At 52.1% G+C, this 14,341-nt stretch overlaps 3 protein-coding genes across 3 annotated transcripts in view; all 3 read left to right on the top strand.

Moving 5' to 3' along the window:
• LOC149302230 (solute carrier family 25 member 44-like) overlaps nt 1-4,950 on the top strand; it is a 6,361-nt gene extending 1,411 nt beyond the window's left edge. The window contains exons 2-4 of the mRNA XM_089483316.1: nt 121-754; nt 1,740-1,867; nt 2,380-4,950. Coding sequence (XP_089339442.1) covers nt 133-754; nt 1,740-1,867; nt 2,380-2,571 — 942 coding nt within the window. The 5' untranslated portion in view covers nt 121-132 and the 3' untranslated portion in view covers nt 2,572-4,950. The remainder of the gene's footprint in view (nt 1-120; nt 755-1,739; nt 1,868-2,379) is intronic.
• A 671-nt stretch (nt 4,951-5,621) lies between these two features.
• Nucleotides 5,622-8,909, top strand: LOC149302229 (polyamine-modulated factor 1-like). The gene is made up of 5 exons (XM_089483318.1): nt 5,622-5,854; nt 6,791-6,896; nt 6,993-7,093; nt 7,823-8,018; nt 8,292-8,909. Exons 1-5 carry the CDS (start codon nt 5,622-5,624, stop codon nt 8,343-8,345), a joined length of 690 nt encoding a protein of 229 aa, XP_089339444.1. The 3' UTR covers nt 8,346-8,909.
• A 2,189-nt stretch (nt 8,910-11,098) lies between these two features.
• On the top strand, nt 11,099-13,880 carry LOC149302228 (uncharacterized). Its single transcript, XM_089483317.1, has 4 exons — nt 11,099-11,706; nt 12,021-12,071; nt 12,921-12,981; nt 13,597-13,880. Exons 1-4 carry the CDS (start codon nt 11,145-11,147, stop codon nt 13,745-13,747), a joined length of 825 nt encoding a protein of 274 aa, XP_089339443.1. The 5' UTR covers nt 11,099-11,144; the 3' UTR covers nt 13,748-13,880.
• Nucleotides 13,881-14,341: the final 461 nt, after the last annotated feature.

Genomic DNA, 14,341 nt, shown 5'->3' with positions numbered 1-14,341 from the left:
CTAGCGGAGCCTCCTGTGGCAGGGAGTCCCATAGGATGGGAGCAGTCACTGGGAAGGCCTTGTCTCCCGCTGCTGCCTCTAGCAAGAACTCACACCTGCTTCTCCCTCCTTCCCCGCCAGGGCGCCTCAGCCATGGAAGACAAGCGCAACATCCAGATCATCGAGTGGGAGCACCTGGACAAGAAGAAGTTCTACGTCTTTGGCGTCTGCATGACCATGATGATCCGGGTCAGCGTCTACCCCTTCACTCTCATCCGGACGCGGCTGCAGGTCCAGAAGGGGAAGAGCCTCTACAACGGGACCTTTGACGCCTTCGGCAAGATCCTGCGGGCGGAAGGGGCGGCCGGCCTGTACCGGGGCTTCCTGGTCAACACCTTCACCCTCATCTCAGGCCAGTGCTACGTCACCACCTATGAGCTCACCCGCAAGTACGTCTCCCACTACAGCAACAGCAACACCGTCAAGTCGCTGGTGGCCGGCGGCTCCGCCTCCCTGGTGGCCCAGAGCATCACCGTCCCCATCGACGTCGTCTCCCAGCACCTGATGATGCAGCGCCTGGGAAACACCATGGGCCGCTTCAAGGTCCAGGCCGGCCAGAGCAAGCGCTTCCCCGTCTTCGGCCAGACGCGGGACATTATTGCCCAGATCTTCAAGGCCGATGGCCTGCGAGGCTTCTACCGGGGCTACGTGGCCTCCCTGCTCACCTACATTCCCAACAGTGCTGTCTGGTGGCCCTTCTACCACTTCTACGCAGGTAAGAAGGGCCCCCTCTGCAAGCAAAGGGTGGACCCCTTGACCGATTTGGGGGTCTGTATTTCAGAGGGAGGGAGGTGCCTTACACTCACAGAAGCTGTTTGGTAGGAGAAACAAGTCAGGAAACAACATAAGGAGCATAAGACACTTGGTCGGGGGTATATCCACATTGCACTGTGTTTGCTTTTTGGCAGCACTTTCACTGTGAAGGTTACAGAGGTGTCACAGTGCCCTAATAGTGCACTGTGGATGCAACCCAGCACATGCCCCAAGTACTCTGCAAGCTTTAAAAATGTGAGTTAAGACATAAATGTTCCCTTCAGGGCAGCTGCTCTTGTTTGCAGACAATGACAATTTTGAGGGGGAAACAAAAGAGGTGTTCTTCAGGCCTAATAGGTTTAGACCGTTGCTGCCGCATAAAATTCTCAGATTGGAACAAAGTGTGCTGGGCAAAAGGAACAATATTTCGCTTTTGTTCACATCTAGCCTGAGGGAGAACTTGAGAAAAACCTGTGATTTGGGGGTGGAGACTTAAAATGCATTGTTTTGTTATCTTTGCATGAATTACACATGTGTCTGTGCTTCGAGGAACACAGGCATCTTGTCCCTTACTTTAAATTCCTCGGTTGCAAAATGGAAGACAAGTCTCTCTTTATGATATGTGTGTGGAGAAGTGCTGCACCGTTCCAGACAGGGAGATCAAATCCCACCAGCCCCAGTTAGCAGCCAAGGATGGTGGGTGTTGTAGTCCGGCCACATCTGGATTGTGCTGGCTCTGTCCAGTGAGCCCCACAGCCCAGTATTTGATTTCCAGCATTGCCTTTAGGCCAGACGGAGACCGCCATGGCCTGGGCTTTGCTCCAATAACTGTCCTATAAGATAGACTGCTTTTGAATGTGGAGGTAGGAGAAAGCTTTTCACCAGCAGTTGAATTGGGGTAGACTGCCTCTGGCCCAGCTTAGCTTGCCTCTCGCTCCCATTTCCAGAACAGCTTGCCAACCTGACCCCCAGAGACTGCCCTCACCTGCTCCTCCAAGCCATCTCAGGGCCGATGGCCGCCGCCACGGCTTCCACGCTCACCAACCCCATGGACGTCATCCGGGCCCGCGTCCAGGTCAGTAAGGGGGGCTGAGCGGGGCTTTGGTGGGCGGGGGTCCGCTTTGGGTCCTCGGGGAGAAAAGGGCAGGCTGCCAGTTATGTGGATCAATAGCTGCCCATGCCCTTGGGCACTTGAGTCCGAAAGGCAAGCTGCGTGCTTTTGGGGGGGAAAGCATGGGAGAAAATAAAACAGAGAAATGGAGGGGAAGGAGAACCAGCCATAATCCTGTCTTGTGCATCTTACAAAAGGTCTCAGCATTTGGGTTTGTTTAACACAGAAAGTGACTATTTGGAGAGAGAGAGAGAGTTTCTGTCTATGGTGTGTTTGCTTAGTTTGGAGAAGGAAAGATGGCCTTGTTTTCTGCTCCTTCAGAGGATAGGGTCCAAACTAAGGATAGGGTTCAGATTTCAAGAAAGGAATATCCAGCTAAAGCTACGGAAGATCTGGTCCACAGTGGGATGACCCTCAGCAGTGAGATGGCCCTCAGGCCCCTTCTCTGTCTGTCTGTCTGTCTTCTCTCCTGGCAGGTGGAAGGCAAGAGCTCCATCCTCCTCACGTTCAAGCAGCTGATGGCGGAGGAAGGCCCCTGGGGGCTGACCAAGGGTCTCTCGGCCCGCATCATCTCTGCCACCCCTTCGACCATCGTCATCGTCGTGGGGTACGAGACCCTGAAGAAGCTGAGCCTCCGTCCGGAGCTGGTGGACTCTCGGCACTGGTAGTACTGGCCAAACTGGGGGAAGGGGGTTGAGTGAGAAAAGGAGGAGGGCGAGAGAGAGAGAACGGATGGGTCTCTCTGCAGTCTCCTGGGCCATTGTGGAACGGTTGGAAAGTCACCCAAAAGCAAGGACGGTGCAAGGAAAGAGAGCGGGGGGTGAAAGGTTAGTGGGGAAGAAGCCACCCCAGTAAGAAGCCCACCTCCTCCTTTGTGGCTGCACCCCTTTGGACTAAGTGCAGCTCTCTGCAAACGAAGCGCCTACTGTAGAGACTCCTGAACTGGTTCAATCTGTGAGTGAAACTGGCACATCTCCTGGTCTTTCTTTTTCCCCCTCCGTTCTTTCCTTCCACCTCTTTTTTATTCTGAGAGAGAGAGAGACTTAATGCTTCCTGCCAAGTAGCATTTTCTTCTGCAGCCAGTTTCCAGTTCTCTTTGCTAGAGACCCACCTCCTGGAGACAGCGCCAGTCGCACAAGTCGAAAAGCCATGCGTTTACGAAACGGAAGAGAGCGCCATTTCCAGAACTTCCAGAAAACAAACCCCAAACGGTTTCAGGTGGAGAAAATGCTCCAAGGCCAGGACTTTCTTTGGGGAGACGAGATCCGTACCTGGACATTTCTACCAGTTCTGTACATAGAAGTCTCTCCCTTCTTTTGTATTCCCTCGGAAACTCTCTTGCCAAAGCCGCTTCTTGTATCGGAGGCGGTTGCCATTTCCTTTCCACCTCTTCTTATTTCTGATGTGTCAAAGGTGATTTCTGAGACTTATATGTCTTTTCTTTTTTAAGTGTACAGGAGTTGTGGTCCACAATTGTTATGTTGTATCTGTGTCTTCTTCATGGAGAAGGGGTTTAAAATCCCCTCCTCTGGGGAAGAGGCACCTTTTCTTCCTCCGTGGCCTTTGCGAATGTGAGTAGGGGCAAGTGTAACTGCCCTTGGATTACTAATGCCTCCCCTCCCAATCCTTGTTCAGATCCATAACCTCCCTTCAGGGCTTTCCAAAAGTCTCCTACCAAACTTCTCTTGGCCTTTGTGCGAATGTGGCTGTGTCAGTCTCCAGTGTTAATCTGTCAGAGGGTCGGGAGGCAGAGAGGGCACACTGGGTTGCAGGGAAGTAGAAGAAGAAGGGGATGGCTTTCCCTTTAGGCAGCATGGCTAATGGAGATGTGGCCCTAGAAGGTCAGTCTGGGTCCCTCTTTCTGCCTGCAATCAGCCAGAGAGGAGGAGGGCCGAAACCTGAATTGGCATCCCTTGCCCCTCTGGCGCTGGCCGTCTTTGCTGTTGTAACTCTGGTGCTGACCCCACGTTTCCCAAAAGCACAGCTCCCCTTCGGCCGCCATCCTCAGCCGTTGTGTTGCCACCTTAGTCTCCGAAAAGCCCAAGGCAGGGAAAGGGAATTGGCACAAAGAGGGCAAAGGCGGATGCTCTTGCTCTGGAGTGGGATGGAGAGAGACGCTGGGGAGACGATGATGCGCTTTGCACTTTGGATCTCTTCTCTGCAAGAAGCAAACCCATGTTTTAGAACCATGGGGTCGGCGTTTATTTGTGTGCCATAATCGGGAAGCAGCTGCGCAGAGCCTTCCTGGCCTTTGCAGGGCTCTTCCTTAAGAAGCAGGTTCAGACGCCGCAAGGGGCAAAGCCGGTGGCTGTTAGTTGCTGCAAAATGCCGTGTCCCTCTGGGCCTTCACCGACGGCGCCTGTGGCGCTGGGCATTTGGGGTGCCCTTTAAGAACCAAGGAACCCCCTTTTCTATCTTCACACTGGCCACATTTAGCCAAGAGACGTGGCACAAAACCAGGCCGTGGAAAGTGGCTTACCCTTTTAAATTTGCTTGTAGGAGGGAATGGTCTGTGAATATCACCGTGGTTGAAGCCTTCCATCTTCGGTTTGCCAAAGGAGCTCAGGCGTTATTTCTTGGGGGTGAGATGGCTGCTCCTGGAAAAGCTGCTCTGGCTCTCCTTGCCGTAGGCTTACTTTCTGCTATCTCTCAGTGCTGACACTTCTGAAAAGGGCTTGTGTCCTCATGCGACCCTTCCTGCTGATGAAATGACGGGGAGCCAGCGCCGGTGAAGTCCACCTGCGCCTTCGGCTTCTCCTCCTTAACCCCCTTTCCCCTCCTTTAAGCAGAGACCTCATTCCTTCAATACGCAGAGGATCCGCAGGGAGTCTCTTTTGTGGCTCAAGAACCACCTTTTAGTTTTGCTTCAGGAGGAGCCCAAGAGGGAGTTGGGTCAAAGGGGAAACCCTTTTCCAGAGCCCCTAAATGGGAATAAACCCAAGCCATCGCTGGCATTGAATGTATTTCTGTCTTGGGCGCAAACGGGTTTCTGGTTCTGCGCTGTCAGAGGACTTTGAAGTGGATTAAAGGTTTTATTATTTATGTGACCCTTTTCCTGTGGCTCTTCTTTTCCTATTGACCAAAGGAGGAGGCGGCCTGCAGGGCTCCCTTGCCCTAAAGAGAGCCATGTTTGGGGGGAAGAATGGTGTTTCCCCACCAGAGAAGCACAAGAGCCCCAAGCCACAAGGGATTGAGACACCTTGGCCTCTTCTGCTTTGGGGAAACGGGTGGCTGTTGCGCCACTTCCAGAGATTGCAGAGGAAGCAGAATAGAATGACAGTAAACCACTTGGGAAGTTACTTGTTGCAAGGAGCCACTGTTGGGACTGTGCCTCCCAGCATCCCCTACTTGGGCCAGGCACTGTGCCGTCTTGGAAACAGAGGCTCCTGGGAGCTCCAGTCCACAGCCAGGCAGAGTATGGGGATGCTGGGAACAGCAGTCAGTGGAGCGAAGGGGGATTCTGGGCTTTCTTATCCAAAACCAGCCTCCAGTTCCTAAGACTTGGAAATGAGGCTGCCATGCTGACAGAGGCCGCTAGGGGCCGCTCGAAATCCACTATCTTTGCAGCGTTCTCATTGGACGCCAAGAGGACGCCGCGTCCAATGAAAGCGTTGCTACTACGCTGCGTTCCTTTTCCACGCCCCCAAGCTAGGCGATTGGCTGTCTATGTGGGGGCGGGGCCAAATGAGCAAAAGGGCGTCACTTGACGGAGACGGACATGAACGAGGTGTCAGTGGGCGTGGCTAGGCCCAGCCGTTTGAATCCTGGTTTTTGGCGGCCCAAGATGGCGGACGAAGGAGCGGCGAAGGCGGGCGGCGCCGAGGGAGAGGCGGAGGCGGAGGCGGTTCCAGCAGCGCCGCTGTCGGCTGCTCCTCCGGAGGGGACCCCGAGCCGGGAGCAGGTGCTGGACTTCATCGTGGACTCCTTCCTGCGGACCCTCGAAACCGGCGGGTGAGAGAGAGAGAGAGAGAGAGAGAGCGTTGCCAAGGCGACCGGCGGAGAGGGAGGGAGGGAGGGAGGGGGAGTCTCGCGGGATCTGGGGCGGAACTCTCGCGAGAGTTGCTGCAGAGGCTGAGCCAGGGCTTGGACTGCTGAGAAGGGAGCTGTGGCCCCAAAGGAGCCTCTTCCTTCGCCCTTCGCCCTGCGGAGAGGCTTGAGAGGCTTCGGCCGCTGTCTCCCCCGAAGTAGCTTTTCAGAGAGTGGCCTCGGCATCTGTGGCCCCAAAGTCACTGGAGAAGGGACTCCTCCGCTTTCCCACGCCGAACGAGGTTGTTCAAAGCCTCCCCTGGAAGGCGACCTTCCGCCTCTCTGGCGCCGGAACGCGCCCCTGGCCTGCCTCTGGGCCCAGGGCAAAGGGTCCAGGAATGGAACTCGGCATGAGCTGAATGGCCTTCTCCAGGGAGAAAGGCCAGGCCCAGGCCCAGGATGACGGGGGACTCCTGGCTGGAAGGGGTCTGGGAGCCCAAGAGGGCCAAGGCCGTCCCAGGCTGCCTCAAGGGAAGCCTAGCCCCGCTCTGCTCTGCTCTGCTCAGGCCCCGCCGGGAATAAGGCTGGGCCCCAGGACTCAAAAGGGATGCGGAGGGACTGGAGCCAAGTGTCCAAAGGAGGGAGGCTAAAGGGCTGAAGGGCCTGTCAGGAAGGACTGGAGAAGGGAAGCCCTGCTTGAATACTTGAAGGGCTGCATGGCTGCCATCTGCCAATGGGACTCCTTCGTGGCAGAAGAAGGGGCTTGGGCTGGATGGCCCTTTTGGGGGTCTATGGTTTTGGATCCGGGAGACAGAAAGCAAGCAGGCCTTTGGAGACCCTGGGCCCAGATGCCTTTTCTCTCTGGGAGGAGGAGGCCCTAAGAGGCACCTTCCTGAGGGCTCTTTCTCTCCCCGAAAACAGGTTCCAGGTGTTTGCCAAGTGCTACCGGCGGCTCTACAAAGCCCAGCCCAGGCTGACCAAGTGCGTCTATGACCAGTTTGCCTCCCATCTGCAGAGCTCCATCCGGGTGAGAGAGAGACAGACGAAGCCCTTCCGGATCCCTGCCTTTGCAGAACAGAGAAGGCTAACCCAGTATCCCTCTGCCTTTGGCTTCTTTTCCCAGGGAGAGATCCAAGAGCTGAAGGCTGAAGGGAACCTCAAGGTGCTCTTCGAATCCCTGGATAAACTTGTGGAAGGAGCCAAGGAGAGGGAAGCGCCGGCCTGGTAAGGAAGAAGCAGCCTTATTCCTTTTCACTGTCCCGGTAAAACAAAATGGCATGCAGGGACCCAGAACTCCAGGCAGCCAAGCCCCAGGGGCCCTTTCATGCTCTAGGGCACTGGTTCCCAAACTTCGGTCCTGCATCTGCCAGAAGCCCCAGCAGCATGGCATTCTGGGAGCTGAAGTCCAAAGCATCGGGAGGACTGAAGTTTGGGAACTACTGCTGTAGAGTCATAGTGCCATGGTTCACCCTGGGATTTGTGGCTTCGTAAAACAGCCCAACAATGGTCATGCCTCGTAAAAGCACACAGAGCCAGGCCCAAGGGCCCTTTCATGCCGTAGTGCCATGATCCCTCTTCAGTCACCATGATCCATAGAGTCAGAAGAGACCCCAAAAAGGGCCCTGACCCAATCCAACCCCATTCTGCCATGCAGGAACTCTCAATCAAAGCATCCCCGGTGACAGATGGCCGTCCAGACTCCATTTAAAACTTAGTAGCGCCTTGCAAAATTACAACTCCCACGATTCCACAGGATGTTGCCATGGCAGTTAGAGTGGGATTGTGGTGCTCCAAGTGTGGAAAGGCGCATGGGACACAGTGGCTGCCATTTTGTGGCAGAGAAGTGGGAATTGGGCCTGTGGTCTTGCTCTTTGAAAAGCAGCAAACTATCGGGGAGATGTTGTTGCTGTGCATTAATAATCACCGATGCCTCGGGTCCCGTCTCTCCATCAGGCGTCCCAGCGGAGTCCCGGAGGCCGACGTCCGCAGCGTGGTGGTGCCCTACCTCCTGAAGCAGCGCGAGTTCCTCCAAAAGGCCCTGAAAGAGAAGGAGGCGGGGAACGCCCGGCTGGCCGAAGCCGTTCTGGCCGGACGGAAGAAGATTGCGGACCTTCAGGAGGAGATCGAGAGGCGCAAGGCCGAGTGGCAGGTGAGCGGCGTTTTGCAAATGGCTGCCCAGATCCAGGAAATACCTCAGTCCTAGAACCAGCCTCGAACTGAGGCTGGGAAGGGTCACAGTGTGATAGATGATTGATTATTGATTATCTTAAGCCCAGAGTTTTAACCCTCCCCCGGCTTGTGATGCTTTGGTTGCCAACAGTTTCCCTTTCAAGAGAGGCCCTGAACCAGGAGGGTGTTCATTTTATTACTTTAAATGAGGGTCACTCCGGTTGGTATTGAAATATCCTTGCCTCCTTCCCAGGCGGTTGTTGCAGACGGCCGGAGGACCATAAGCACCCTTGAGGAGGTTCCCTGAGAGAGCTGGACTTCGCTGGCTTCCCAGGGAAGGAGCTTCACCTCCAAGAAGAAGCTGGCCATCCATCCTCTGGAAAACAAGTAACTTGCCTGCCTCTCTGACATGGCATTCCCCAAGGAACTCTTGTGGCTGGGCCAAAGCCTTGGACTCTCTGGACACTGGCCTGACGTCCAGCCAGATGCCCCCAGAAGCCCTGGGTTTCTTTGCTGCAGTGTCTGTGTCAGGAAGCCCAGATCACTTCTCTTCTTCTCTGGACTTCAGTCATTCCTGCCTCTCTCTTCCTTTTCCTCCTCTTTGCTTTTTGTAAAGTGGGAAATGTTCATCTCACGAAGAGCAGGACGTTTCCCCCTCCGAGGCGGAGTGTGCCCATGGGTGCCAACGTCTTGCCAGGCAAACGGAGAGGAATGGAAAAGCTGCCAGTGGAGCATTCTTGGGACTTTTGGGGTGCCTTGAGAGAGAGGTCTCAGTTGGGCCTGTTTCTTTTGTGTGACGAAAGTGTTCCCAAAATGCACACCTTCTTGGTTGTTGGTGTATAAATAAACAGGGCGTTGTGTTGAGTGGAAACGACAGTTGTGGTCTTTTGGAAGGTGTGGGGTTTGTATCGGCTGAAAGGGGAGCCCAAAACCTTGGCCTTGCAAGGGGTGGGTCAGCCAGGAGCAGACCACGGAATTGTAGTATTAGTGGCCGACTGTCTGGAGTAATGATCCCATTTGGGGTTCAAAAGGAAGGTGCAACCAGGATCTGGCATGTTTTCTTAGGCCTGAGCTTGGAAATAATGGGATTTCTAAAAGTGTTTCAAAGAGCCATTGACAGAGCTTAGATGTGATCTTGGGACTAGCACCCGAACCGGTGTCCTTAAAGCTAATGCTAAAGCTTCCTACGAAGACAAGCCTTGCCATTGCCCTGAAGTGGGGAAAACAAGCGGCTGTGTCTCTGCAACATCTGTTCCCCATTAGAGCCCAGTGTTGCGTTTGCATGTGAGGCTGCCCATGTTTTGTAAACACAAGTTCCTTGGTGAGATGATAAGTACAGAGTTGGGTGCCAGGTGGTTCTGTCCGCTGGCTCTGGCCACCTTCCTTGGGGCCAGCAGTGGCTGGCGTGGGAGGCCTGGGAGAGGGCTTGACCGCCAGTCTCCAGCCAAAGTTTTGGGAAGCGCAAAGCCATTGAGGACGCCACTCGACACGTAGGACGCCAAACGCCTGCTCCTTTTTGCTTCCACCTTCTCCAGAGAGAATCAGGGCCTCCCCTGGCAGACAAAGACAAGGGAATGGGGTTCAAGACTATGCTCATCCTCAGACCTGTGTTTTCTTGCACTGAAGCTTTGAAAATGGCACTGTGGGAAGCTGCACATCACAACATGTCTGCCCTTTTTGCACAAGAGAAGAACGGGGGCAGTGTCCCCTTCCTGCAATTGCAATCCGTCCCTCTTGAATCCACTGCCTGCTTCATAGGCTGCGCATCGCGGCTTTAAAATTAAAGAGGGGGGGTTAAATAATCCTATTTGTCCCCTGCATCTTTCCCATCCTCTCACTGTTGCGTATATGCAGACACACACTCCTGGTTGGCAATCCCTATTTTGCTTATTTTAGTGCCATAGGAAAGCGCCTTGTGGTCTTTAAAACTCAAAGCAGATCAGGTCCTGGAGGCGATGTTTCAGAGGAAGGAACTTGCAAAACCACCCCTGAGCATCCCTTGCTTAAGAAAAGCCGGTGAAATTCATGCGGTTGCCATAAGTCGCACATCATACACACAAACGGCCAACAAAACTGACCAGTTTGTACAAGTGGGTCGGATTTTCTTTTGGATTTTGGAATATGCATAATTTAACATTTTGGAGTTGGGACCTAAATCTATGCACAAAATTCATTTACGTTTCACATGCACATTTATGCACATTGAAACATACCTATCATATACGCCTTGTGCATGTTCTGCAGGAAGCAAAGTTTGCGCACATCAGAAAGCAAAGGTGTCGCTCAGCCTAGGTTTCAATCTTGGAGTGTTTTGGATTTGGGGACCAGGAGCACTCAGCCTGTGCCAAGATGCCCAGAAGACGTGGCACTTGAGAAAGAGAGGCTGCCCTCCTTTCTTTCTGAGCGATTTGGGTCTGGTGCAAGCGGGGATAATGCTTCTTCCTTGTGGAGGCCATTCTGGGGCTTTGGGGCTCTCTGTCCAGATGCCCAGCGGGAGGGAAACGATGAAGGGACTGGACTGAGATGAAAACGTTGGGGTTATCCTTTGGCCGGCCACATCCGAGCGGAAAGGGAGCCCTGGCAGCGGAGCCACAGTGCCGCTTCTTGGTAATTATATGCCGGCTGCCGCTCTTTCTCCTTCCCTGGCCCAGGCCCAGCGCTCCTCCTTTTCTTGGAGGACGGCTCCAAAGGAAGAGGCTTGCAAAGAGGCATAAAGCACCCTTCGTTGCAAAGGGCGCTTGGGCTCTCTGCCTGGAACACTCTTCCATTTTGCATCCTATTCAGAATCCTTCTATTCCTAAAGCCACACTTTTTGCACCTTTGTATTGGCTGCCTTCAGAAGAAGGAGTGACAAGTAACGTAGCTTCCTATAACTTGTTATTTGAGGGTGGCACTAAGCCACATTGCCCAAATAACGCCAGGAACAAGAACGGAATGACTTTATGGACGCAAGGAGGGATGGTTCCTAATACACAAGTCCCATAAATGCAGAAAACCAAGTATGAACAGCTTTCCTTTTGCCCCAGTCTTTTTGAGTTTCCAAGTGTTTATACGTTATAATGTTAATATATTAATATATTATAATATATAATATTAAAACAGCAAAATGGTGCCCCTTATATATAAAATAGAAGAGTTTTTGGGGGGTTTGGAATTGATCTTCTTTTTAAGTGTTTTCAAGCAGGTTGGGCCCATGGATGACAGAGCCGTGGATACGGAGGAGGGCCAACTTTATTTGCAAGCAACACCCAGAAGGTCCTGGTGGCACCTTCCTTTTAAAACCCAGATGCCACGGTTACTCCATCCGCTGTGTCCGTCCTGCGGTCAGTTCCTGGCTGACCCATCCTTTGCAAGGCTTGCAAATCCTCCATCCCTCCAAAGAAACCCACAATTGCCATTTCCACTTGGCACTCCATCCTTCCAAGCGGCCCGTCTCCGAAATAGACTTGGCCTCCGTTCCTCTGGAGGCTGGGACCAGCTTTGTGGCTTGCTATCCCTTGCCAGGTCCGACGAGGCAGAGGGCGAGGGGGGCACCATTTGCCCAGGGACTATAAATGGGGAATGGAAACGCAGAAGAAGAGCAACCGGAGCAAGGAAGACCTCCAAGATGAAGACGCTCCTTCTCCTCGCCTTCCTGGCTACTGCCACCTTCTGCCTTTGCCACGCAGGTAAGATGGCACCAAGGCTGTCTATCATTGCTACCCTCCATGCTGTTGGTGCTGTTCTTTATTCCATATATACAATGTAGAATCATAGAGTATATGTATATATACTGTCTCTTCTCTCTCTCTCTCTCTCTCTCTCTGTGCGCAAAGATAGGTTATGATCCCGTTATGATCCCCTTATGAACCAATAATGGGATAATAGTGGTTAATGGTGGCCCCATAAGTGGCTTGGCCCCATGTTCTCAGGCCCATGGTCTTCTCCTTCAAGCCTTGGCCAGGGATGCTTTCCTGATCTCTCTGGCCTTTCTTCTTTCCAGACGATGCCTCCGTTGAATCCAACCGTGCCAAGGACTCTCCCGGCTCCAAAGGTCAGTTCTGCCTTCTCTTTTCCTCCTTGGTTTCTTTTCTTCTTGGGGAGACCTTTTGCCCATGTTTGCAGAAACAGGGCACCTTTGCAGAACTGGCATCATTTGGAGATAGGAGCAGGCAATGGTCAGCAAGCAAAGGCCTTTCTGTCCTTTGAGCAACAAGGACTGGCATTGCATTTCCAACAACAGGGAGAGGCCTGTCTAGAGACAGGGAGGACAGGGCTGCAAAATGCATTCCTTTGTTTATGGCACTCCTAGGCCACCTTGCTTCCCAAAATGGCGCCCAAGGGGCACAACTCTTCCGTGGTAAGAGCCGTTTGACAGTATAAATGGCAAACTCTCCGACGTTTCGCAGGTGAAAACAGGGATGTGTTTGGCCAAATAGCCCCAGATGGCAAACGTTATTTAGGAGGAAGGCTGAGGCCGAGAGAGTGTGACTCGCCCCAAACCCAGTGGTTTTCCATGGCTGAGCGGGGATTCGAACCCTGGTCTCCAGAGTAATAATAGTCCAATGCTCAAAAAACAATCATACCATGCTGGGCTATATATAAGTGAATGGAAAAGATTGAGTCCCTATATTGGGAGAATAAAATTATTATTGCTATTATTATTATTATTATTATTATTATTATTATTATTATTATTAGATGTTGCTGGTTTAACACAACCAGAAACTAATAATAATAATAATAATAATGTTATTCTCTGATATCCCAGTATAGGGCCTTGATGGCTCTGGCCGTGGGATCATTTCAGGATCCGTGGGTCTAGGAGGTGATCTCCAGGGGATCCCATGGAAGGAAGAGGCAAATGGGATTTAATATCAACCAATGGTTTTCCTCCCAACAGCGTTCGTCTCCCGGCGTGAAAGTGCCGAAGTTGTGAAGAGACACAAGAGGAACTACAACAGGTAAAAAGGCACAAAGGTCTACCTGGGAGACAGACAGACAGACAGGTGGGGCCAGGTGTGGGTTCGAGGGAGACCCTGGATATTTCGCCTGCCTTAAACAGGGGTTTCTATCACAAAGTTATGGGTCTCAAAGGCATAGACACGTCTGTCTGCGCAACCAGTCTCCTTAGAGATCCTTTAGCAGCGTTGAGGCTCCAAGGAAAGAAAGAAGTTGGCAGCAGGAGCTTTCTTGGACTTAAATCTACTTCCTCAGGTGCATTTGGGCTTAGGATAGCAGAGGTATAGGATAGCATGGCTTTATATATCAGTGTATTATTTTACTCTTTTGACATTTTATAGTGTGGCATTATTTCTTTTTATTGTATAGGTCCTGATCTACTGCCCTTTGGTAGAAGGGGAGTTATAAATTATTATTATTATTATTATTATTATTATTATCATCATCATCATCATCATCATCATCTTAAAGATTAAACCTGTTCCTTCTCCCCTTGAATATTATTTTATTAAAAATTATTATTATTATTATTATTATTATTTTAATAATATTAATAAAATAATATTAATTATATTAATTATCTTAATATTAAAATAATATTATTCTCTTTCCGTCAGGTTGTTCCCGGCCTTTTCTGCCCCGGTGGCGGTCACTCCGGACCCCTTTGAAGCCTACCGCGAAGTTTGCGAGACCAACCCTTCCTGCGACGAACTGGCCGATCACATTGGCTTCCAGGAAGCCTACCGCCGCTTCTACGGACCCATTTAGGCCACAGAGGCTGACCCCGTGTCCAAGTGGTCAGTGGCCAAAGGGTCACTCTTCCGTGTTCCCATTCCTACACTTGCGACCCCCGTGGCTTCGCTTTCCCAGCCTCTAAGATACGCTTTCCTTGATGGTCCTGTTCTACTAAACACAATATTAAAAGTGTTTCCCAAAAACCACAGGAGCCTAGTTCTTCTTTCCTGGGACGGTTCTGGGTGCGAGACAGGGCTCTTCCCCGTCCTTCCTTTCCTCTTGCAGAGGATTATTATTAAGCTTTATTTATAGAGTAAATTTACACAGTGCTGTGATAAATGAAAGGAATGAATGGACACTGGTCAGATTTATTCAAAGGGTCATTCTTTGAGGCGGAGAGAGTGTGACCTATTGCCCAAGGCCACCCAATGCATTTCCATGGCTGAGCCGGGATTCGAACCCTGGTCTCCAGAGTCATAATGCAGTGGTCAACCACACGTGACACGGAAGCCCCATCATCCCCAGCCCTGGCCCTTGGAGCATCAGGGGCAAAGGTTCCCTTCTGGGATGGGGCTCTACCAAAGCCCCAATGGGAGTCTTGATGCCAGTTCTGCCAGCCATGGGCAA

The sequence above is a fragment of the Sceloporus occidentalis genome, unplaced genomic scaffold (genome assembly GCF_023333645.1).
Source record: "Sceloporus occidentalis isolate IW3139 unplaced genomic scaffold, rSceOcc1.0.p SCAF_20, whole genome shotgun sequence".
NCBI lineage: Eukaryota > Metazoa > Chordata > Lepidosauria > Squamata > Phrynosomatidae > Sceloporus > Sceloporus occidentalis.
Note: the sequence above shows the minus strand (reverse complement) of the source record. Positions and strands in the feature narration are given on the sequence as shown.

Excerpts from the sequence above, each read along its gene's own strand:
- LOC149302229 (XM_089483318.1), top strand. The coding sequence starts at position 5,622 with ATGAACGAGGTGTCAGTGGGCGTGGCTAGGCCCAGCCGTTTGAATCCT. Across the intron at positions 5,855-6,790 it reads CGGACCCTCGAAACCGGCGG|GTTCCAGGTGTTTGCCAAGT; the intron begins GTGAGAGAGAGA and ends CCCCGAAAACAG. Across the intron at positions 8,019-8,291 it reads GGCGCAAGGCCGAGTGGCAG|GCGGTTGTTGCAGACGGCCG; the intron begins GTGAGCGGCGTT and ends CCTCCTTCCCAG.
- LOC149302228 (XM_089483317.1), top strand. The coding sequence starts at position 11,145 with ATGGTGCCCCTTATATATAAAATAGAAGAGTTTTTGGGGGGTTTGGAA. Across the intron at positions 11,707-12,020 it reads CTTCTGCCTTTGCCACGCAG|ACGATGCCTCCGTTGAATCC; the intron begins GTAAGATGGCAC and ends TCTTCTTTCCAG. Across the intron at positions 12,072-12,920 it reads GGACTCTCCCGGCTCCAAAG|CGTTCGTCTCCCGGCGTGAA; the intron begins GTCAGTTCTGCC and ends TCCTCCCAACAG.